The sequence below is a fragment of the Pteronotus mesoamericanus genome, unplaced genomic scaffold (genome assembly GCF_021234165.1).
Source record: "Pteronotus mesoamericanus isolate MK-2021 breed Mesoamerican mustached bat unplaced genomic scaffold, CSHL_Meso_final contig_123, whole genome shotgun sequence".
NCBI classification, from domain to species: Eukaryota; Metazoa; Chordata; class Mammalia; order Chiroptera; family Mormoopidae; genus Pteronotus; species Pteronotus mesoamericanus.
Genome location: NW_026555049.1, coordinates 2,735,630 through 2,759,498, shown reverse-complemented (window position 1 = coordinate 2,759,498; position 23,869 = coordinate 2,735,630). Strand labels below are relative to the sequence as shown.

At 40.5% G+C, this 23,869-nt stretch overlaps 1 protein-coding gene across 1 annotated transcript in view; it reads right to left on the bottom strand.

The window, feature by feature from the left end:
* Positions 1–329: 329 nt before the first annotated feature.
* UBASH3B (ubiquitin associated and SH3 domain containing B) overlaps positions 330–23,869 on the bottom strand; it is a 141,631-nt gene continuing 118,091 nt past the window's right edge. The window contains exons 10-14 of the mRNA XM_054587683.1: positions 15,674–15,766; positions 14,311–14,455; positions 6,445–6,551; positions 4,628–4,737; positions 330–3,422 (exon numbers count right to left, since the gene is read on the bottom strand). Coding sequence (XP_054443658.1) covers positions 3,285–3,422; positions 4,628–4,737; positions 6,445–6,551; positions 14,311–14,455; positions 15,674–15,766 — 593 coding nt within the window. The 3' untranslated portion in view covers positions 330–3,284. The remainder of the gene's footprint in view (positions 3,423–4,627; positions 4,738–6,444; positions 6,552–14,310; positions 14,456–15,673; positions 15,767–23,869) is intronic.

The window sequence follows — 23,869 nt, the reverse complement described above, 5'->3', positions numbered from 1 at the left end:
GGGCGCCCTTCTCAAAGGCAAGGAGACAGGAACTTCCCTCATTGTAGCTCTTCAGCCAGTTCCCAACAAGGAAAGAACAGGCTTTAATACAAGCAGCTAGTTGAGTAGAAGAGATACACTGTGGTGATCCCGAAGGCCACCGCAGGGCCACCCGTAGGCATCCAAACATGACGGACAGGAAATGACCGTATGAGCCTAAAATGCAAGACATTAGCAACGGCGATTTACCAAACTGACATCACTCCAGAAAATATTATTTTTTATTTTTATTTTTAGTTTTGCAAAATCATCTTTCAAATATAAGGTTATTTTAAAATAATTCTTTGGTTAAAGTATAATTCAAATAAAAAGTAGAAACTCCTGGAAGCCCTTCCTACAGGGTGGAAAATACCTCCCTCTTTCAGCCACCAGATGGCCATTTAATCAGCCACTCGGACTCTATGAATCCAAATGTCACGGAAAACACTGTGCTCTGCAGTCCAGGCCGGGGCGACACGCTGAGCTCCTAGCTACCCCTGCAGCGGGGGCGGCCGGGCCTGGAAACCTACAACTCTAGTTTGTGCATGAAAGTGTGCCGATCATTCTCGTCCAGTGAGGAGCAGATGGGGCATTTTAGCCTCACGGGAGCCGAAGTCCTAGCTCTGGCTAGTGCCGGGGTGAGAAGACCGACGTGGCGCACCGGCGCATGCGGTGAAGTGTTCCAGGCTCTCAGTCCCACCTGAGGTCCCCGAGGCAATTTCACCTCCGTTTGTCTCAGATAACTTTCCACATTAAAAAAAAAACCTTCTCTGCAAGAAAACATTGGGTTTTTGTTAGCTGGCATTTCCTTCCTCCCTTCTTTCTTCTCCCCTACCCCATCAACATTTATTCCTAATAAGCATCAGGCTCAGATCAAAAATAGCCAGTCTGAACTTAAGATTGTAATAGCAATCTAGAATATTTGGACAAGTATGGAATCATGTTTCTTTTATTATTCAACATGATTCCCAAGGAATTTCTCATTTGGAGCTCAAGTTTAGTTGTTTAAATAGGTAGATATGAAAAGAGAATTTAATGTGAACTCAGATATTCAGGCCATTTTGAACAACAATCTAGGTAATTCAAGCACAGGAATAAGTTCTTGGTTTACTCAGGGTTTTCCACCTAAATTGTTCAGAAAACCACTTCCGACCTCTACCTCCTTTTGCTCACGTAGACAATCGCCCAAGGCTCTGTCTGCACTGGACTAGGGACCACGGACAGTAGCCCAGCTACACTGACCTATCAGGTCACCATGGGACGCAGACAACGCAGAGGGAGGGAGCGGGGCAACCCATTCTGAACTCTGTTCTGTGTAAGTACAGACACAGACCAGAACATACTGCTATTATTTTCAAGGAAATTGCATCAGAGGTATTCAAGCATGATTCTGAGCACTGAAAGCCCATGAAAATTTGCGCAGAATCTAAGAAACATTATAGATCTGATTCACTTCCTTGTAGATAAAAGAATGAATGGCAGCAACATTACATGAACCGTAATGTGATGTTTCTCTGAAACCCTTTAATGAGAGTGTTTCACCAATTTTAAGGTTAAAACATTTATATTAATCAATGATGTCAGCACAGAGTTACTCCTGTACTCAGAGCCGGGTGGTGTTTGTGCAATGCCAGGTGAAATCAAGATTTGTTCCTTAAAATGTAAAATGCATGGCACGTTCCTTTAAGTGACTTTGAAAACCCCTATGATCTCCTTGCCGATCAACACTCATGAGCAGCCTCCTTTCGCTCCTCTTCCTTCCAGGGATCGGCACATTCCCATTTCCAGTAGGCACGCAGGCCTCTTTTTTATACACCACATTTTATGCATCTGGGTTTTGAAGCTTATTCGATGCTACGATATATCTCGATTTGCTTTACACCAATGCTCTTTAAGTGGCTGGGGTTCCATGGTGCACACACCCGCTGTGCGTCCCAGAGCAGGCCCCTGTCTGCTGCTGGCAGCGCTCAACTCGTCACAGCATTAAGCAGACATTGATAACTGATGTTTTGGCGTGATTGTCATTTATTTTCTTTAACTAAACTCCCTCTACGTTCAGGAAGCAGGTCTGATGGGAAACCACAGGGTGCACTTCTCCCAACTCCCCTTACGTGGCCCTGCCTACGTGTTCACAATTATTGTAGAAAAACAAACACAGGAGGACAGCGCACGCGGCAGTGCCGCTGTGACTATCATCGTTTCGGTTCGCTCCCTGACCTCGTTACACACCCCTGGTATGACCGGTGCGTTTGTGGGTGTCCTGTTATGACTGACATGTGCTGTATGTAAGTGGACGATGACCTGACCCTTGGTATGGTTTCTAGATGTCCGTATTGCACAAGAACGAGCTTTTTGCTGACTCAAATAATGGATGTCACGTACATCCTTTGAAAAGGTCAACTGCCTTAACCCATTGCCATAGTCCAGACTCTAGGGCCAAGGACAAGCCACCACGGTGATTGAGAAGTGCGGTGGCTCTTTCAGTCGCAACATGGATACTTTAGAGTCACTTTATGTTTTGCAAGTTCTTTGCTCCTACAATTGAATACTTCACACATTTATCTTATTTTCCTCCTGAGTAGCCGAAAGTGCTTTGGAGAGCAAGCAGGACTTGCCTCCCCATTTCACAGACAGAGGCAGCTGCTCTGGAGAGACCTGGCAGCACCAGAGAGAACGTCCGGGTCGCAGGCCAGGTGTCAGGAGCCAGCGGCACGGCCGTCACGCCGCGAGCAGAACTGGGTGTGTAACCCAGGACAATGCTCTGCAGGGCATGTTTTCTGAGAGCCTGGAAAGAATCCTTCAGCGTGGCTTTGTCTGACCAGAACGTGGAGTTAAAAAGAAAATCCATCCCCAAGTTGGCAGCTTGGTGTTGCTGCAGCTGGAACCTGGACGCCCTCCTCCTTCCTGCATCCTTCCTTGGGACAGCGGGCGCCCCCACGGGCAGACTCTGGGGCCTTGGTCGCGCAGGCGGGAGGAAGGATACAGCCTCTGCCACTGTGGGTGTGTTAACTTAGGACGATAATCCTCGAAAGCCTTGTTAGCTAGGTAAGAGTCCAGAGAGAGAGAATAAATTTTATCCCTGAATCAAGTTTGTTTCTTATGCACACAGTCTCATCACAAGAGTTTTAAAGCATCAAAGGAAGTATGCAAATTATTCTTAGCTGTCCACTTATAACGGGGTGCAGACTTCTTCACTGTTCTAAACACACAAAAAGACACTTCTCCAAAGGCTTTATCAAGCCCCTTTCCTTGTTCACTGGTGTGCTTCAATCTTGTAGCAAGGTCTCCCTCCAGTTGAAGCCCCCAGTTGGCCCATGGGTGAGAGGAAGGATGGGTGGGTCTGTCAGCTGCCATATTCCAGTTTCTCCCAATTCTTCACAGGAACAAAAGCCCAAGTATGGAATCTGCAGTAACAGTAGTAAAGAAACAGGAAGTAGGAAACAGGTTTAATGCTTCAGCTTTTACCTAGATACAGAGAGCTGCAGGTGGCCCTCGAGAATCAGGAATATCCATAGGTCTCAGTAGGGGCTTGACAGACAACCATCCCCCCAAAATCCATATAGAAAATGAAATGGGAGAAGCTGATAAGTGAGAGGGAAGAGTATTTACATTGCAAGAGGATTCAGCAGATGGACTCATTAAAGGGCGAGCTCCTCTGCCTGGTGCAACTACTTGATTAGAGCCGGCTTCTTAACAGGGAGGGGGCAAAGAGGGCAATGGAGGGCTAAGCCGCTGCGCGTGATCTCCTAACTTCCTAACTGCAAGTCAAGCTAAAGCTGCTGCTCACACATTTCTGACATGATACTCAGACAGTGGGAAAGGCGACTCAGTTTTTGAAGGGTTGTTCATTTGTTTTACCCAGCTTCATTTATTTACTTATTTCCACGCGCATCTGTAACATCCAAAGTGGGAGCTGTGGCCTTCTTCACCTCAGTGTTTACGGCATCTAAGAGCTTATTTTGTGTGTGTCCTGAGCTACATTTATAAACAAGACACAAATCTCTGCCCTCAAGCAGCGTACAGAGTAAAGGGAAAGAGACGCATAAATGAGCTTTTAAAAAGTGAGAAAAGAATTGCGATCGAGTTTGAGCCAGCGTCTCTGGGGGCGCCTGGAGGAAACGCGTCGGTCAGCCCAGAGGGAGGTGAGTGGGAGGGCGGCTGACAGAGGAGAGCCCAGATGCGCGGTCGGCCTCGGCCTCCAGGCCTGTGGCTTTCTGCCCCGTCCTGGGTTTGCCTCTCAGTCTGACATTTGAAACCGCTGCTTCCTGGGGCCCACCAGGGACCCACTCCGGATGAGCTGTCAGAGGCTGTGCTTGCCCCGCCCCCTTCATCCAATCCACACTCAGGCAAAGCCAGGCAATTTGCTTTTAATTTTTAGCTACTTCCTAATTTTTAGCTCTAAGAAACTAGAGCTAGGTCAAACATGTCTTTTTCCCTTAGACAAGGCCTAAGAAAGGGCCTCACACAGAGCCCATCTTGGCTGAGTGAATCAGTGAGGGCGCCTCCCCGGCTACCAGCACATGCTTCAGGGAACCTAGCTGTCAGCCAGGCCCTGAGCTGCGCCACAATGCCCAGGCACCGCGGGCCCCTGTCACACAGGGCGAGTTACCTTTCGGACCATCTGTACAAAGTCCCTGGAGTTCTGAGGTGACAGGCCCTGAAGCTGGCAGGTACATGCTTCAAGGGAAGATGCATGGGCCACAATCAAGATGTTATTTCCTGTGGTAAAAAAGCAAGGACTGAGAAGACCATTTCTATACAGACATATGTAAGCTCTCTGAACCCTGGAAGCCAAATGTTCTGTGGGGGGCAAACAGTCTCAAGAAGGAGACAATTTGGCCAAACGATATTCTGAAATGCTTTGTATTGTTAAGGCAGCCTCATGTCACTAAAAAGCCCATTAATCTTAAACTAATTATAGATCCATAGGAGGTTATAAATATAGGTCACATGTATATATATAAAATTACTGTTGGCTCCTGAACGACATGAGTTTGAACTGTGTAGATCTACTTAGATGAAATATTTTTCATTAAATATTGTAAATGTATTTTCTCTTTCTTATAATTTCCCTGATAACTTTCTTTTGTCCAGCTTATTTTATTGTAAGAATACAGTGTACAGTACATAAAACACAGGAAATATGTGTTAACTGGCTGTTTGGTAACGCTTCCACTCAACAGTAGGCTTTTCATAAAGTTTTTGGGGAGTCAAAAGTGACAGGTGGGTTTCCAGCGATGTGGAGGTTGGCGCTTGCAACCCTGTGTTTGTCCAGGGTCAACTTTACGTATTGTATATGTACAACACAACTGTATATGACACGTGCCATTTATATCAGACTACATATACATACACATGGTGTGGGTGTGTACACAGGGCAGGCACGCTACATGTACACACATTCCAGGAAGGCCCCATGAGCCCTTTGCCCAGTCACCGCCAACGGCAGCGTCTTGCCTCACTGGCACGTTATCACAGTCAGGAAACGGACACTGGGACAATCTACATGGCATATTTAAGTTTTACTAGGTTTACTTAATTCTGTCACATGTGTAATGTTTTGTAAACACCAACAGAATCAAGATACAAAACTGTCTTTGCCTAAAGTTCTCTCTGCTACGCTTAATATAGTTTTCAGTGCTTCCATGTGGACCTGTGAGCACTGGCGACTTTCTGGTTGGCGCCACCCACTGGGGATCATTACAGTAGGATCACGGACGGGTAGCAGTGTGAGTGCCTTTGGGAGTGGCTTTGGGAGCCGCAACTCACAAACATCCACAACACTGTTGACCAGGGGTCTCCACTGTTAACATTTCAGTGCATATAATTCCAGGCTTTGCTCTATGAAGATACATATTTTAACTTAAAAAAGCAATGGGAATGTTTATACTCTTTTGTAACCTGCCTTTTTACTAAAAATTTTATAGTGAATAGTCAGTTTTACACATCATTAACTATTGGAGTTCAATGTTTATAAAATTCAATAGCAAACAGGCTGGAGCCTTCTAGAACACTTCTTGGTTGGTGCTAACAGTGGCAGCGTGTGTGTTTGTGTAGGTGTATTTGTGTGCAGATGTTCATGCTCTGGATCCATATGAGAAAAACAATGTTATGTTAAAGAACTTCTAGAAATTGTAGCAGGGAACCTCCTTCACAGAGTGCAAGATAAATAGCTGTCATGCCAAAATCTAAATTACTTCATTTTGAAACTAAATCTGGTGTATTTCCATGGAATACCTACCATTTTAGATATTCAAGAAAATATTACAAATTTAACATGAAAGTATCTACAAGAGGGGCCTGGAAATATTTTTTATTTACTAAGCAAGTCTGGCAAAGCAAGTTGAAACATCTTGTATAGCCTATTAACCATGATGGAAAAATGGTCACCTATTTAAACACAGAGTCCAAAATAATACCACTTACCTTTACTTTTACATTCACTTATTATTTCTTTTGTTACTTGAAAACTTCTATTGATATAAGTGTCATAGGATTCTGAAACCACTAATTTGCTGACTGGAATGTGAGGTCTGTAATAGAAAAATAAAGAAAAAGCAATAGAACACTTTGAGTATAAGACAAAGCAATTAATATTACTCTGTTTCATTTCAAGACCCTTCTAAAGTTTCCCTAATTCTCTTTATCCATTTCCCTAGAAAGGAAGGACGTAGAGCACTTCCACTATATAGACATGGGGTTGAGTATATAAAAATGTACAGAAATAAAGGCCATGGGGCAGAGTGTCAGAGTGACCAGTTGAAAAATGAAATATTTGGTGCACGTTTTACATGCAAGATGATTCATAAGCAGGTCATTATATCCAATAGAAAGCAGAGCGGAAGTCAGATCTTACTATCTATTTAGAGCACCAGATATTTCCTAAGCCTCTCTTCAGTAGCTTTACAAACAATAACCTATAAGGATAGGCTTTATTTTTAACATTTTTCCAGATTTACTGTGATATAATTGACATATAATATTGTGTACAGTTAGAGTGTACAGCATGTTCATTTCACACACATATATTGCAAAATGATCATCACCATAGCCTTAGCTAACATGCCCAACATGTAACACAATTACCATTTCTATTTTTGTGGTGACATTTAAGAGGTACTTTCTTAGCAACTGTAAAGTACATAATATATCATTAACTATAATCAGCGTGCTGTACATTAGATCCCCAGAACTTATTTATCTCATAATGTGTAGTATGCACCCCTTGACCAACATCTCCCCATTTTCCCCCAGTCCCTGGTAACCACCATTCTACTGTTGGTTTCTCTGAGTGTGGTTTTCGTAGGTTCCACATAAATGATATGTACACAGTATCTCTTGTTTGGGATCCTGTTTTCATTTCCTTTGGATATATACCTAGAGGTGGAATTGCTGGATCATATGGTAGCTCTATTTTCAATTCTTTGAGAAACCTCTGTTCTGTCTTCCATAGAGGCAACACCAATGCACAATCCCAAGAATACTGTAGAAAGGTTCCCATTTCTTCACATTCTTGACAGAACTTGATAGTTCTTGGGTTTTGATGATAAGCATTCTAACAGGTGTGAGGTAGCAAGCAGCATACTGTTTTGATTAGTATAGCTTTGTAGTGTAGTTTGAAATCAGAAGTGTGATACCTCCTTTTGTGGTTCCATACAAATTTTAGGATTGTTTTTTCTACTGAGTGAAAAATGTCATTGGAATTTTGATAGGGATTGCATTTAATCCATAGATGCCTTGGGTTGGTACGGGCAGTTTGACAATGGCGCTTAACAATGGAAGAATATTAATTCCAGTTAACAATGGAAGAATAATAATTCTTCCAATTTATGAGCATAAGATCTTTTCATTTGTTTGCGTCTTTAATTTCTTCCATCAATGTCTTATAGTTTTCAGTGTACGTATAATTCATCTCCTTGGTTAAATTCATTCCTAAATATTATATTGTTGATACTATTGTGATTGGGACTGTTTTATTTCTTTTTCATATGTGTCATTGTTAGTGTATAGAACAATTGATTTCTGTAAGTTCTGTAACTTTACTGAATTTGTTGATTAGTTCTGACAGTTTTATGGTGATGTCTAGGATTTTCAGTATATCCTACTATCTGCAAACAAAGACAATTTTACTTATTCCTATTCAGTTGGGATGCCTTTTATTTCTTTTTCTTGCCTTATTTCTCTGGCTAGGATTTCCAGTATTATAATTGGAATGGTAGGAGTGGGCATCCTTAATCTTGTTACTAATATTAGAGAACAAGCTTTCAACATTTCACCATTGATTATGTTAGCTGTGGGTTTGTCATATATGGCCTTTATCATGTTGAGGTATGTTCCTTCTATACCCAATTTGTTGAGCATATTTTTCATGAAAGGATGGTGAATTTTGTCTAATTTTTTTTCTGTATCTATTGAAATGATCAAATCATTGTGATCATCCTGCTAATGTGGTCTTTCATGTCTATTAATTTTCATATGTTGAAATACCCTTGCATCATAGGGATGAATCCTGCTTGATTGTGATGTATAATCCTTTTAATACGCTATTGAATTTGGTTTGTTAATATTCTGTTGAGGACTTTTACATCTATATTCATCTGAAATATTGGTCTCTAGTTCTCTTTTCTTAAGGTGTCCATATCTGGCTTAGGTATCAGGGTAAAGCTCACTTTATATGATGAGTTGGGGAGTTCTAAAGATGGTTTAAAATGCAGATGTAAGGTCCCTTTACTATTTAAGAGTTTCTGGTCTGTGAGACGTTTATCTTATTTTGGAGTACAATTATATTTTTTGTTTTCTTATTGTGTCTTTCTGATATTTAGGGCACCGTAAGTGAAGGTGGTAGTGAGTTCTCAAAGTGAATTCACACAGAATCTTGATTAGAATACATTACTCGGTGACTACTACAAAGTACACACTAATAGTAGGGAATTTTAACACCCCATTGTCAAAAATGGACAGATCTTCCAAACAAAACATCAACAAGGATATTGTGGAGCTGAATGACGTACTGAATCAAATGGACTTAACTGACATATATAGAACCTGACATCCCAAAGAAGCAAAATACATATTCTTTTCAAATGTTCATGGCAGTTTTTCAAAGATAGACCACATGACAGGACACAAAGTAAGCCTCAGAAAATTCAGGAAAACTGAAGTAATACCAAGCTCTTTCTTGGACCACAAGGGCTTGAAACTGGAAATCAACCTCAAAGAGAAACCTCAAAAACTTGTAAACTCATAGAGACTGAACAGTAGACTATTAAACAATGAATGGGTCAATAATGAGATAAGAGAAGAAATCAAAAAGTTTCTGGAAACAAATGAAAATGAACAGACAACAGTCCAAAACCTATGGGACACAGCAAAGGTGGTCCTGAGAGGGAAGTTCATAGCAATGCAGGCCTACCTCAAAAAGATGGAAACATTTCAAATAAAAGACCTAACACTACAACTTCAAGAATTGGAGAAACAACAACAAATAAATCCCAGAGCAAGGAGAAGGGAGGAAATAGTCAAGATTAGAGCAGAACTGAATGACATAGAGACAAAAAGAACAATTCAAAGGATCAACCAATCCAGGAGCTGGTTCTTTGAAAAGATAAATAAAATCGACAAGCCTTTAAGCAGACTCATGAAGAATAAAAGGGAGAGGACCCAAATTAATAATATCAGAAATGAAAGAGGAGAAATAACAACTGATACCACAGAAATACAAAGGATTGTCAGAAACTACTACGAACAATTATATGCCAAGAAATTTGAAAACCTGGATGAAATGGACAAATTTCTAGAAAAGTGTAATCTTCCAATATTGAAGGAGGAAGAAACAGAAAGCTTGAACAGACCGATAACAGGTGGGGAAATTGAAGCCGTAATCAAGAAACTCCCAGCACACAAAAGCCCAGGGCCCAACGGTTTCACAGGAGAATTTTACAAAACATTTAAGGAAGAGCTAACCTCTGTCCTTCTCAGACTATTCCAAAAAATCCAAGAAGAGGGAAGACTCCCAGACTCCTTCTATGAGGCCAGCATCACCCTGATCCCAAAACCAGATAAAGACTCTACAAAAGAAAGAAAACCACCAGCCAATTTCGCTCATGAACATAGACACTAAAATCTTCAAAAAATACTGGCAAACTGCATCCAGCCATACATTAAAAAAATTATCCACCATGATCAAGTGGGATTCATCCCAGGCATGCAGGGATGGTTCAATATACGCAAATCAGTAAACGTGATACATCACATAAATAAAAGACAAACACCACATGATCATCTCGATAGATGCAGAAAAAGCATTCGATAAGCTACAGCACCCATTTATGATCAAAACACTCAGCAAAATGGGAATAAATGGGGCATTCCTCAATGTAATAAAGGCCATATATGAAAAACCTACAGCGAACATCATACTCAATGGGCAAAAACTAAAAACTTTCCCACTAATATCGGGAACATGACAAGGATGTCCGCTTTCACCACTTCTATTCAACATTGTATTGGAAGTCCTAGACAGAGCGGTCAGACAAGAAAAAGAAATAAAATGCATCCAAATAGGAAAGGAGGAAGTAAAACTATCATTGTTTGCAGATAACATGAGAGTGTACATAGAAAACCCTGTAGACTCCACCAAAAAACTACTCAACCTGATAAGTGAATTGGGCAAAACAGTGGGATACAAAGTCAATATTAAGAATTCAAAGGCATTTTTGTACACCAGCAATGAAATAGAAGAAGAAGAAATCAGAAAAAAAATACCATTTGATATAGCAACAAGAAAAATAAGGTACCTAGGAATAAATTTAACCAAGAAGTTAAAAGACCTCTATGCAGAAAACTATATAACATTGAAGAAAGAAATTAAGGAAGACACAAATAAATGGAAGCATATACCGTGCTCATGGATTGGAAGAATTAATATCATCAAAATGTTCATACTACCCAAAGCAATTTATAGATTCAACGCAATCCCTATTAAAATACCAATGACATATTTCACAGAAACAGAACAGACATTTCAAAAATTTATATGGAACCATAAACAACCCCAAATAGCCGTAGCAATTTTGAGAAAGAAAAACAAAGTAGGAGGGATCACAATACTGGACATCAAACTATATTACAAAGCCACTATACTCAAAACAATCTGGTACTGGCACAAGAACAGACCCATAGACCAGTGGAACAGAATAGAAAGCCCAGAAATAAAACTAGGTCTATATGGGCAACTAATATTTGACAAAGGGGGCAGAAGCATAAAGTGGAGTAATAATAGCCTCTTCAACAAATGGTGTTGGGAGAGCTGGACAGCTACATGCAAAAAATTGAAATAGGATCATCAGCTGACACCATACACAAAAATAAACTCAAGATGGATAAAAGACTTAAATATAAGTCACAACACCATACAAGTCCTAGGGGAGAACATTGGTAGGAAACTCTCAGATATCCCACGCAGCAATTTTTTCACCGGAATGTCTCCTAAGGCAAGGGACATAAAGGAAAGAATAAACAAGCGGGACCTCATCAAAATAAGAAGCTTCTGCATGGCAAAAGAAAACGTCAGCAAAATGAAAAGGGAGCCAACTGTGTGGGAAAATATATTTGCTAATGATATATCAGATAGAGGCTTGATCTCCAAAATTTATAAAGAACTCACATGACTCCACTCCAAGAAGACAAATGATCCAATCAAAAAATGGGCAAAAGACCTGGACAGACGCTTTTCCAAGGAAGAGATACAGAGGGCCCAAAGACTTTTGAAAGGATGCTCAGCATCACTAGCCATCAGAGAAATGCAGATCAAAACCACAATGAGATACCACCTCACACCGTTCAGAACGGCCATCATAAACAGATCAACAAACAACAGGTGCTAGTGAGGCTGTGGAGAAAAGGGAACACTAGTACACTGTTGGTGGGAATGCAGACTGGTGCAGCCATTGTGGAAAGCAGTGTGGAATTTCCTCAAAAAGCTGAAAATGGAACTGCCTTTTGATCCAATGATTCCCCTGCTGGAACTATACCCTAAGAATCCCAAAACACCAATTCAAAAGAACCTATGCACCTCAATGTTCATAGCAGCACGATGTACAATAGCCAAGTGTTGGAAGCAACCTAAATGCCCATCAGTAGATGATTGGATCAAAAAATTATGGTACATTTACACAATGGAATACTATGCAGCAGAAAGAAAAAAAAGAACTACTATGCTTCGCGACAGCATGGATGGAACTAGAGAGCATTATGCTAAGCGAAATAAGCCAGGGGATGAAAGACAAATACCATATGATCTCACCTATAAGTGGAACCTGACCAACAATACAAAGATGTAAGGAAAATAAGACCAGCAACACTGAAAGGAAAGAAAACAACAGAGACAAGAGGGAAGGAGGGAGGGGTGGGCGGGGGAAAAGGAAGGGAAGGGGCAAGTCAAGGAACATATAGCAAGGACTCATGGACAAAGCCAAAGTGGGGAAGGATTGAGGGAGGGAGAGGGGGAGGGGAGCAGGGAAGAGTGGTGGAGGCAAGGCAGAGACAAATGTATCTGGAAAAATAAATTAATTAATTTAAAAAACCCACAATGAGATGTCACCTCACACCCACTAGGATGACTAGAATCAAAATCTCAATTATAACAAGTGTTGGCAAGGATTTGCATAAATTGAAACTGTAAAAAAAAAAAAAGTTTCTGGTCCGTGAGACATTTATCTTGTTTTGGAGTTCAATTATGATATATTTTTTGTTTTCTTATTGTGTCTTTCTGATATTTAGAGCAGGGTAAGTGAAGGTGGTAGTAGGTTCTCAAAGTGAACTGACAAAGAATCTTGATTAGAATACATTACTCGGTGACTACTACAAAGTACCCATTGGCCCCCCGCAAATCTATTATTACTACAAAGATTTACTGAGACGTTCCCATGGGACAGGCTCTGTGCAACGTGCCTCCTTGCACTCTTTGAATGTAGCCCTTCTAGCAACGCTTTTGCAAATCCTGACTTTACAGATGATAAAAACGAGGCTCAGAGAGGCTGCCGAGGACTTGCCTATGCTTTCACCATTAGCAGCTCTGAGAGCCTGGATTTGAGATCAATGCCTGTAAACATGTTCTCCACTTTGGACCACTTTTGACAGCATCCACCACACGGCTGCCTCTTTGTGCACTTGGGCATATTGTCCTGAGAGAAAGAATGCTGTCCCGTTTGAAGGAAACTTGCCCTCATCTATACAACATTTTCTCAACAAATATACCTCCTAGGAAACAGCCTTCTGAATCTCATGAAACCTGGGGGCTAGGGAGAGACATGGATTGCCACTTGCTAAGGACGTGCCTCGTTTCTCTGCAGCAAACTCTTTCTCCCCACCCAAACCTCTCATCCAGTTCTGTTATCACTGATGTCATTGGTCTCACAGCTGTTCCCCTCTCCCCTGTGAAAAAAGTCCTTTTTGTATGGTCCAGAGAGTCATTTCAAGAGTGAAACCCTGCTGTAATGTATGAGCTGTTGGTATCCAGCTCACCCTGGCCGGCTCTTGCCTTGGGCAGTTCTTGGCTTCAAGCTGAACCTATGAATGTGTTCATATTTGAGCCACCAGGCCTGATGGAGGTGGAACAGAGCCAAAGTTTTCTTACCCCTGTCAGTGGCATGTGTCACACTCTAGCCACACCTGCAGGACACATGTACTGTACTCGGAGTCAGCTGGGCCTCCAACCTCCAGCCAGACCGGGAACCCTGAGCTCTGGGGGCTCAGGAACCATCTCTGGAACATTATTCTTCCCAGTAAACTCTCCTCCTCACCTGCTTGGGTCTAGGCTTCTGCCTTGAGCCCCACAGTGAACTTTGATTCATTGCCCCTCTAACACACCAGATCCATGTCCTCTCCACCCCCGCCGCCCCCCACCACTCCCCAGCGCACCCAGTCAAGACCCTATTCCTAAGCTCCCTCTGGCTGGGGGGTGTGTGTGTATGTAAAACACTGTCATTTCCTTCATCTCCCAACTGCATCACCAGCTGCTCCCGGAACGCCAGGTGGTTTTGTTATTCACTGGAAGAGATAGAACATGGTCAGGAAAGGCCAGTGTGGGGGAGGATATCATCTACACTAAGCTAAATACAAGGGAATGCTGGCTTTCTCCAGTTTGAGTTTTAGAAACCATAGCTTGACTTCCAGTCACATGGAGAACCGCCTGTGGGCGATGCCTGGTGCTGCTCCTCCTTCAGGAGCTGGCCCTGGTGCAGTAAAGTACTTCCACGTGGGCCCCCGCACGCAGCAGAGCCAGAGGGTTACCTGTAGGTTGTATCAACACTCAGGTTGGCTGCAGCTAACTCTGATGGAGGTATCCACGCAGGTAATGTGTTCCCAGCAACCCACTTTGTCCACTCAAACAAGCCAGGCTCTACACGGATCTTCAAGTGATTTTCCTGTTGTAAACCTTAGAGGTAAGACAAAATGAAGATGAAGGAAATGCCACTATGTTCTCAGTGGAAAAGTTAATTAGAGCCAAACTGTCATAAACATTCTGGTAAATCATCTATACTCTTTTCAACTATATGCTATAGAGTGAAAAGGAAGTGGAAGAATGTGGTTTTGGACCAGAGTTTTAAATTTTTGTGTGTTTCAAATTTATGACCTTAACACTCTGGCCACAGCACCAGGAGAGGATGTATGTGGGTTAAGGAAAAAACCACAAGTCATTACCCCCATAATTTGTGGAGTTCTATGACTGCTGCAATTCCTTTTTCTAAAGTAAGCTCCAAGGCTGCCTCATGAAGAAACTTGAGAGATTCTCTCAGTATCCACTAGTCTACAATAGCTTACATCGTACGTGAATATCAGGTAAACTACTCATTTTCTCTATCAGAATATGCAGGGTTGAATATTTACAAGTGTCAGTACACAATATTCCACTCTTTATCGCTGTGCAATGACCCTCGGCATCGGAACTGTCCCTGTTTAACTCTCTTTACAGCGCCTTAAGCCAAGTTTTTCTATAATGCATTTTAACACATAAATGCATTCTGGTTTACTTAAGATTAATGAATAGCAGTCTCAACTACAGTGTAGATTCTTTGTTGGCTCAGCTATTTCTGGCTCATTTGTTTGGTATGAGTAACAGCCCAACGTTGTTTCTTCTAGGTTTCTTTCCAGTGAAATGAGAATGGCGATCCCTAGAACTCAAGTTTCCATGGATTTTAGGATGGAAGTTCAGTGTCTTTATAGCAATGGTGTTTTTAAAGCTATTCCACTAAAGAAACTAGGATAATTAAGAGTGGCAGACACCTCAGAGCATCATTGCTACTGTAAACAAGAGGCAAACAGAGCAGAGTGGGAGGATGTGACTTCACTGTTTCATGAGACATGCTCTGTAGGTTCTGAATTATTGCCAGACAACAATATTTTGCATGCTTACAACTCATCCAAGGAAAAATTATTCAAGAAAAAAAATTATTTGTATACTTCCTTTCATCATGCTTATGCTGCTGGAGTATGGTTTTGGGACTTTTGTAGAGATATCTTCTGAAAGAATCGCTGCTAAAAACCCCAAATTTGAGGCTTTCCCTTGGCTAATGCCCCAGGAGTCTACGGTAATTTAAGTGCAGTGCTGCCTGGAGACACCGGGATGGACTGGCTGACCTTCATCAAGTCTTACCTTTCAAGATGTTGTATGCCGTCTGAACACAGCGCAGGGATGGGGAACAATAGATGTGGTCAATAATGGTGTTACTTTCCAATAAAGCTTCACCTGTAAAGAAAACCAAAGGATGATCAATCTGATGGGCTCGGCCTCAGCTGGACACTCCCTGTGGGCAAAGATGCAGTCAGGCCTGCGGACCTCTCTTTGTCAGCAAGGGATCACACGGAGTCAGCAGCCTCAGCCCTTTTTGTTTCCAACAAATCCTTGATAAAGAGAGACTTATTTCTAGGAAAAGAAGCCAAATAAAAGAATCTTTCTTGTTTTTTCCTTTCCTTCTGCTTGGTGCTAACAAGTGGCAAAATGTCTACCTAGGAGAAACCTAGAAACACAATAATGCTTTGATTTCAAGTTTGTAATAAAAGTAGGAGTGTTTAAACTGTTTTAATTGTATGCTGTGCTAAATAAAATTTCAGTTTGTCACATTCTGGGTAAACCTCAACACCGGATACCACAACACTTTCCTCATGGAATCCATGTCTTTCCTCTGCTGAATAAAGTCCAAACACTTTGATATAGAGGTCAAGGTCTTCCACAAACTTGTCTTTATTCCTCTTGCCAACCTCATCTACTGCCCTACTCACAATCTATGCTCTACAAACAAGATAGTTGTTTCCTGTGCACTCTTGATGTGGTTTCTCATGCCTACAACTTTATGTTGTTCTTCCCACTGAGAACGCCCTTCCCTCTTCCTGCTCCTTCTCACCCGGCTGACTTTGACTTCCGGTCTCAGCTTACTTTGCTTCTCTTATGTCTATTTTTCTGCTCCCATACTTCTTCTTCTTCTTCTTCTTTTTTTTGAGTTAGAAGGGTGAAATCAATGTAGGGTTTTTAATTTTTTTCAATTACAGTTTATAGTCAGTATTATTTTGCATTAGTTCCAGGTGGTGGGGCTTCCATTCAAGATGGCAGCATAGGTATACACAGCTCACCTCCTCACACAGCCACATCAAAATTACAACTAAACTACAAAATAACCATCATTCATAACCATCAGAAATCAAGCTGAATGGAAGTCCTGCAACTACAAATTAAAGAACCACACTGAGACCATAAGGAGGGACAGAGATGCGGAATGGGCTAGTCCCACAGCCACATGGGGTGGGCAAAAATTGGGAGGGATAGCTTGGGAGTAAGGGGTCCCAGCCGCACACCAGGCCCCCAAGCCCAGGGTTCAGTGCTAGGAAGATAAGTCCCCATAACTTCTGGCTGTAAAAACCAGTGGGGATTGAGACTAAGGAAGACAAACTACTAGAGTCTTAGGCAGTCGCTCTTAAAGGGCTCATGCACAGACTTACTCAGACTCACTCCTCCGGAGCTTCAACATGGGGGCAGCAGGTTGAAAGACACCAGAGAATATACAGTGAGGAACTGAATTGCCCAGCATCAGGGCAAGAGCTGGTGGAGGCAGGGGCGGGGGCAGCTTTCTCCCATACAGAAATGATGGCAGAGGCCATTGTCCCTTTTCTGAGCACTCCCACCACAGGGTCACAGGGCTGGAAGGTGGGTGCCATATCTGAGACTCCATCAACCTGGCTCATACTGTTTTCCCCACCCTCGTGATTCCCTGAGGCTCCACCCCACCCAACTTTCAGGGCCAGGCTGTTTCCAGTGGCTTTTACAAATATAAATGTCTTGTCTTGGCTTATGCTTTAGATTTTCTTGAAATCTCTCAAACAGCATCTGGCCTCAGCATGCCCCAAGTCTATTGCTAAGTGGCCCCAGGTTCGACACTAGCAGCAAAGCAGCTGGCCTTGGTTCACAGCTTGGACTCATTTGGGCACCTCCAAGCCTAGCACAAGTAGCAGCCAACTACAGATTGATTTGTAGCTTATTTGGGTAGCCCTGGACAGAAAACAAGGGTGGCTGATCTTGGCCTGCCATTCCCAGGAGGCGCCAGAGCCTGCACACCCAGAACAGCTGCTGACCACATCAGAGCACCATCACCCAATCACCTCCACAAGCAACACACTCAAAGGGAAGACTCAGTGGGCACCAGCTGTGCTGAAGTAAGTCCTGCTCTGTGGAGCTGTGCCCTGCACAGTTGATCCGCCAAGGTGGTTGGAAGATGGCAGTCAGTGGTCAGTGTCATTCCTTACTGCTGACTGGCCTGGCTAAATCCCTCCCATTGACCTGCGAATGGCAATCACACTTTGCTGCAGGATGGGGGTATACACAGCCCACACAGTGGGTGCACCTCGAGTGCCCAGCTTGGGTGACAGAGGAGGCTGTGCAACTAGACCATATGGGACACTTACTACATTAGGCCAGTCAACCAAGCTGTAGAGTTGTAGCAATGCTACATATTATGGGAAAACAAACACTGGGAGGCTGCCAAAATGAGGAGACAAAGAAGCATGGCCCATGAAGAAACAGAGCAAAACTCCAGAGGGAGAACTAAACAAAATGAAGATATGTGGTCTGCTAGGTGCAGAGTTCAAGACAATGGTTATAGGGATGCTCAGTGAACTTAGTGAGGACCTCAGCAGCATAAAAAAGGGCACGGAACCATGAAAAGATCAGTCAGAAATGAAGGATACACTAACTGAAATGAAGAACAATTTATAGGGAATCAACAGTAGAGGGGATAGAGCCAAGAATCAAATCAGTGATTTAGACTATCAGGAAGCAAAAAAAACAAAAAAAAAACCAAACCCCAAAAACAAAACAAAACAAAAAACCCAATCAGAACACAAGAAGAAGAAAGAATCCAAAAAAATGAGGAGTGTAAGAAGCCTTTGGTACAACTGCAAGCACACCAACATTCGCAACATGAGGGTGCCAAAAGGATAAGAGAGCAAGAAATTGGAAACCTATTTGAAAAAATAATGACAGAACGTCCCTAACTTGGTGAAGGAAGTAGATATACAGTACAGGAAGCACGGAGAGTTCCAAACAAAACAAACCCAAAGAAGCCCACACCAAAACACACCATAATTAAAATGCCAAAGCCCAAAGACAAAGAGAGAACCTTAAAAGCAGAAAGAGAAAAGCCATTAGGTACCTATAAGGGAGTTCCCAGGACACTGTCAGTTGATTTCTCAAAAGAAACTTTACAAGCTATAAGGGATTGAAAAGAAACATTCAAAGTGATAAAAAACAAAGACCTACAACCAAGATTATTCTATCCAGCAAAGCTATCGTTTAGAATCAAAGGACAGATAAAGAGTTTCCCAGACAAGAAAAAGCTAAAGGAGTTCATCGTCACCAAACCAGTGTTATATGAAATGTTAAAGGGTCTTTTCTGAGAAGATAAAAAATATGAACAATAAAATGGTAATAAATACATATCTATCAATAATTGAATCTAAAAAACAAAATAAATGAACAAGCGGAACAGAAACAGAATCATAGATATAGAGAATGTTTTGATGGTTGCCAGATGGGAGGGGGGGTCAGGGGGATGGGCAAAAAAAGTGTAGGGATTAAGAAGTAAAAATTGGTTGTTAAAATATAGTCATGGGGATCAGAGTACAGCTTAGGGAATATAGTAGCCAAAGAAAATATATGCATGACCCTTGGACATGGACAACGGTGTGGGGATTGTCTGATGGAATGGAGGTGCTAAGGGGGGAAAATTAAGACAATTGTAATAGCATAAACAATAAAGTATAATTTAAATTAAAAAAAAGAAAAATTAAAAAAGTAGTTTCAGGTGTAGAGCATAGTGTTTAGACCATGATATACTTTACAAACTGTCCCCTGCGCATACTTTCGGTACCCACCTGGCACCATAAGTAGTTACTACAATATTCTTGACTACATTACTTATGCTATACTTTACATCCCCGTGACTATTTTGTAACTACCAATCTGTACTTCTTAATACTTTCATCTGTATCACTCAGTCCCCCAACCTGCCTGCCCCATGGCAACTATAAATCTGTTCTCTGCATCTATTGAGTCCGTTTCTATATTTTTTTTTGTTCATTTATTCTGTTGCTCAAATTTCAGGTATAAGTGAAATCATATGGTATCTGACTGACCGACTTCACTTAACATAATAATCTCTAGGTCCATCCATGCTGTCCAAAAAGTAAAATTTCATTCTTTTTTATGGCCTAGTCATATTCCATTGTATATATGCACCACCTCTTTTTTATCTACTCATCTACCAATGGGCACTTGAGTTGCTTCCACTCTTTGGCTATTATAAATAATGCTGCTTATATTCTTTCAAGTTAGTGTTTTGCATTTCTTCAGATATATTCCCAGAAGGGAAACTGCTGAGTCATAAGACAGTTCCATTCTAAATTTTTTGAGCACCCTCAACATTGTTTTCTACTGTGGCTGCACCCATCTGCATTTCCAAAACAGTACACAAGGGTTCCCTTTTCTTCACATCCTTGCCAACAGCTGCTTGTTGATTTACTGATTTTATCAATGAAAGTCATTCTGAATTCTGACTGCTGTGAGGTGATATCTCATTGTGGTTTTAATTTGCATTTCTCTGATGATTATCATCATTGAGCACCTTTTCATATGTCTATTGGCCATCTGATGTCCTCTTCAGAGAAGTGTCTATTCAGGTTCTCTGCTAACTGGATTTTGTTGTTATTTTTTTCGTGTTGAGTTGTATGAATTCTTTACAAATTTTGGATATTAACCTCTAATCCCATGTATCATTGGCAAACATATTCTCCCATTCAGTAAATTGGCTTTCTGTTTTGTTGATGGTTTCCTTTGCTGTGCAAAGACTTTTTAGTTTCATGTAGTCACATTTGTTTATTTATTTATTTTAAATCCTCACCTGAAGATATGTTTATTGATATTTTAGAGAGAAAGGAAGGGGTGGAAGAAAGAGAAACATCAGTGTGAGAGAGAAACATTTTTTGGTTGCCTTCTCATACATGCTTCTACTGGGGATTGAACCCACAACTGGGGTATGTGCCCTGACCAGGAATCAAATGGTGACTATCCATCCATAGGATGACACTCCAACCAATTGGCCCACACTGGGCTCCTTTATCAAATATTAATTGACCATATAGCTGTGGGTTTATTTCTAAGCTCTGTAATCTGTTCCATTCATCTACATGTCTGTTTTTATGCCAGTACATGCTATTTTTATTACTATGGACTTGCAGTGTATAGTGTGGTAACTCCAATATTTTTCTTGTTTTCAAGATTTCTGTGGCCATTTGAGGTCTTTTGTGGTTCCACATAAATTTTTGGTTTGTTTGTTCTAGTTCTGTGAAAAAATGTCAGTTGGTATTTTGATATAAATTGCATTGAATCTATTCATTCCTTTGAGTAGTATGGACATTTTAGTGATGTTAATTTATCCTATCCATGAGCAACGCATATACTTCTATTTATATCTTCTTTAATTTCTTTCTTCTTTTTAGAATTTTCTGAATATAGGCCTTTTACCTCTTGATTAAATGTATATTAAATGTATTACTAGGTATTTTATTTCTTTGAGTCAATTGTAAATGATATTGTTTTCTTAGTTTCCCTTTCTAATATTTAATTATTAGTGTATAAAGTGAAACTGATTTCTGAATATTTATTTTGTATCCTACTACACTACGGAATTCATTTATCCATTCTAGTAGGTTTTTTGATGGGCTCCTTAGGTTTCTCTATATAGAATATCATGTCATCTGCAAATAATGACAGCTTTACTTCTTCCTTTTCAATTTGGATGCTTTTTATTTCACCTTCTTGTTTGATTGTTATGGCTAGGACTTCCAATACTATGTGGAATAAGAGCAGTGAAAGCAGACATTTGTGCCTTGTTCCCAATTTTAAAGGATATGCTTTTAGTTTTTCCCCATTGAGTATGATGTTGGCTGTGAATTTGTCATATATGGCCTTGTTTATGTTGAGGTATGTTCCCTCTATGCCCACTTAGCTGAAAGTTTTATCAGACATGGGTCCTGGATTTTGAAAAATGTTATTTCTACATCTATAGTATGATCATGTGATTTTTATCCTTTATTTAGCTTATGTGGTGTATGATGTTAATTGATTTGCAGATATTGTACCAACCCTCCAGAAATAAATCCCACTTAATCATGATGTATGAGCTTATGCTGTATTGCTAAACTAGGTTTGTCAGTATTTTGTTGAGGATTTTTGTATCTATGTTCATCAGGTATACTGGGGTATAATTTTCTTTCTTTGTAGTGTCTTTTTCTGGTTATGGAATCAGGATAATACTGGCCTTGTAAAATAAGCTTGGGAGTCTTCTCTCCTCTTGAATTTTTGTAATAGTTTGAGAAGCATAGGTGTTAGTTCTTTCTTCTTTGAATGTTTGGTAAAATTCACCAGTGAAAGCATCCTATCCAGGAGTTTTGTTTGATAGTTTTTTTTATTACTGCTTCAGTTTCATTAGTTGTTATTGGTATGTTCACATTTTCTGGTTCTCCTTGATTCAGTCTTTGCATATTGCATGTTTCTAGGAATTTATATATTTTTCAAGATTGTCCCATTAATAGAATGTAGTTGTTCGTAATATTTTCTTATAATACTTTGTACTTCTGTGTTATCACCTTTCCTCTTTCATTTCTGATTTTATTTATTAAGGTCCTGTCCCGTTTTTAAAATGTGTCTGGTTAAAGATGTATCAATCTTGTTTATCTTTTGCATTTTTTTAGACTCTATTTCATTCATGTTTGTTCTGATCTTTATTATTTCCTTCCCTCTACTCACTTTGGTCTGTCTGTTCTTTTTCTACTTCCTTTAAGTATAACATCAGAAATTTTTTCTGTTTCTTGAGGTAGGACTGTATTGCTATGAATTCCCCTCTTGGACTGCTTTTTCTGTATCCCATAGATACTGGGTTGTTGCATTTTCATTTTCATTTGTCTCAAGATATCTTTTAATTTTTCCCTTTATATCATTGTTAACTTTTTTTAGTAAACTGTTAATTTGCCTTCATGTGGTTGTATATTTTTCCATTTTTTTCTTGTAATTGATTTCTAGTTCCATATCATTTTGTTCAGTGATTTTTCATATGGTTTCAATCTTCTTAAATTTATTGAGATTTGTTTTGTGGTCTATGTGGTCAATCCTGTAAAATTTGCATATCCACTTCAAAAGAATGTATATTCTGCTTGTTTGGGGTGAAATTATCTGAATACATTGATTAAACTCATCTGGTCTAGTGAGTCATTAAGGTCACTGTTTCCTTTCATTGTCTTTTGTCAATGGGGTGTAAATGTACTGTACTATGGCAGTATTACTGCTGATCTTTTCTTTAAGTGTATCAATATTTGTTCCTGTGTTGTTCCATAAATGGTTACAGGGATTATATCCTCTTGTCAGATTGAACCCTTTATCACTGCATCTTTTCTTGCTCCTTTTAAAAAATATTTTTTATTGTTCCAATACTTGTCTCCATTTACCCACCACCACTCTCCCCTGCCCCACCCACCTCCACATCTCTTATATCCTTTGTTATAAAGTTTATTTTTTAAAGATTTTACTTATTTTTAGTAAAATAAGGGAGAGAAACATCAATGTGAGAGACAAACATCAATCAGTTGCCTCTCCAATATGCCCTAACCAGGGACTGAACCTACAGTCAAGGCATGTGACTGCAAACCAGCAATCTTTCACTTTGTAGGATGACACCCAATGAAGTGAGCCATACCAGTCAGTTCTATAAAGTCTGTTTTGTCTAAGTATTGCTACCCCAGATTTTATTGTTTGTTTGTTTCCATTTGCATGAAATACTTTTTTCATTACTTTCAGTCTGTTTTTTGATCTGAAGTGATTAAGCTATCTCTTGAGGACAGCATATATATGGGTCTTGTTTTCTTACCCATTCAACTACCTTATGACTTTTTATTGGGGTATTTAAACCATTGTCATTTAAAATCATTATTGATAGGTACATATTTATTGCCATTTTGTTATTTATATTTATATAACTCTTTTTTCTTTCTTCTCCTTTTAGAAGTCCTTTAACATTTCTTGTAATACTGGTTTGGTGATGATGAACTCCTTTAGCTTCTTTTTTGGGAAGATCTTATTTCTCCTTTAATTTTAAAGGAGAGCCTTGTTGGATAGAATGGTTTGTTTGTAGGCTATTGTTTTTCATCACTTCAACTACTTTGTGCCAGTCTCTCTGGTTGGCAAATTTTCTGTTGAGAAATCAGCAACAGTCTTATGGGATCTCCCTTGTCCGTAACTGTTTTTCTCTTG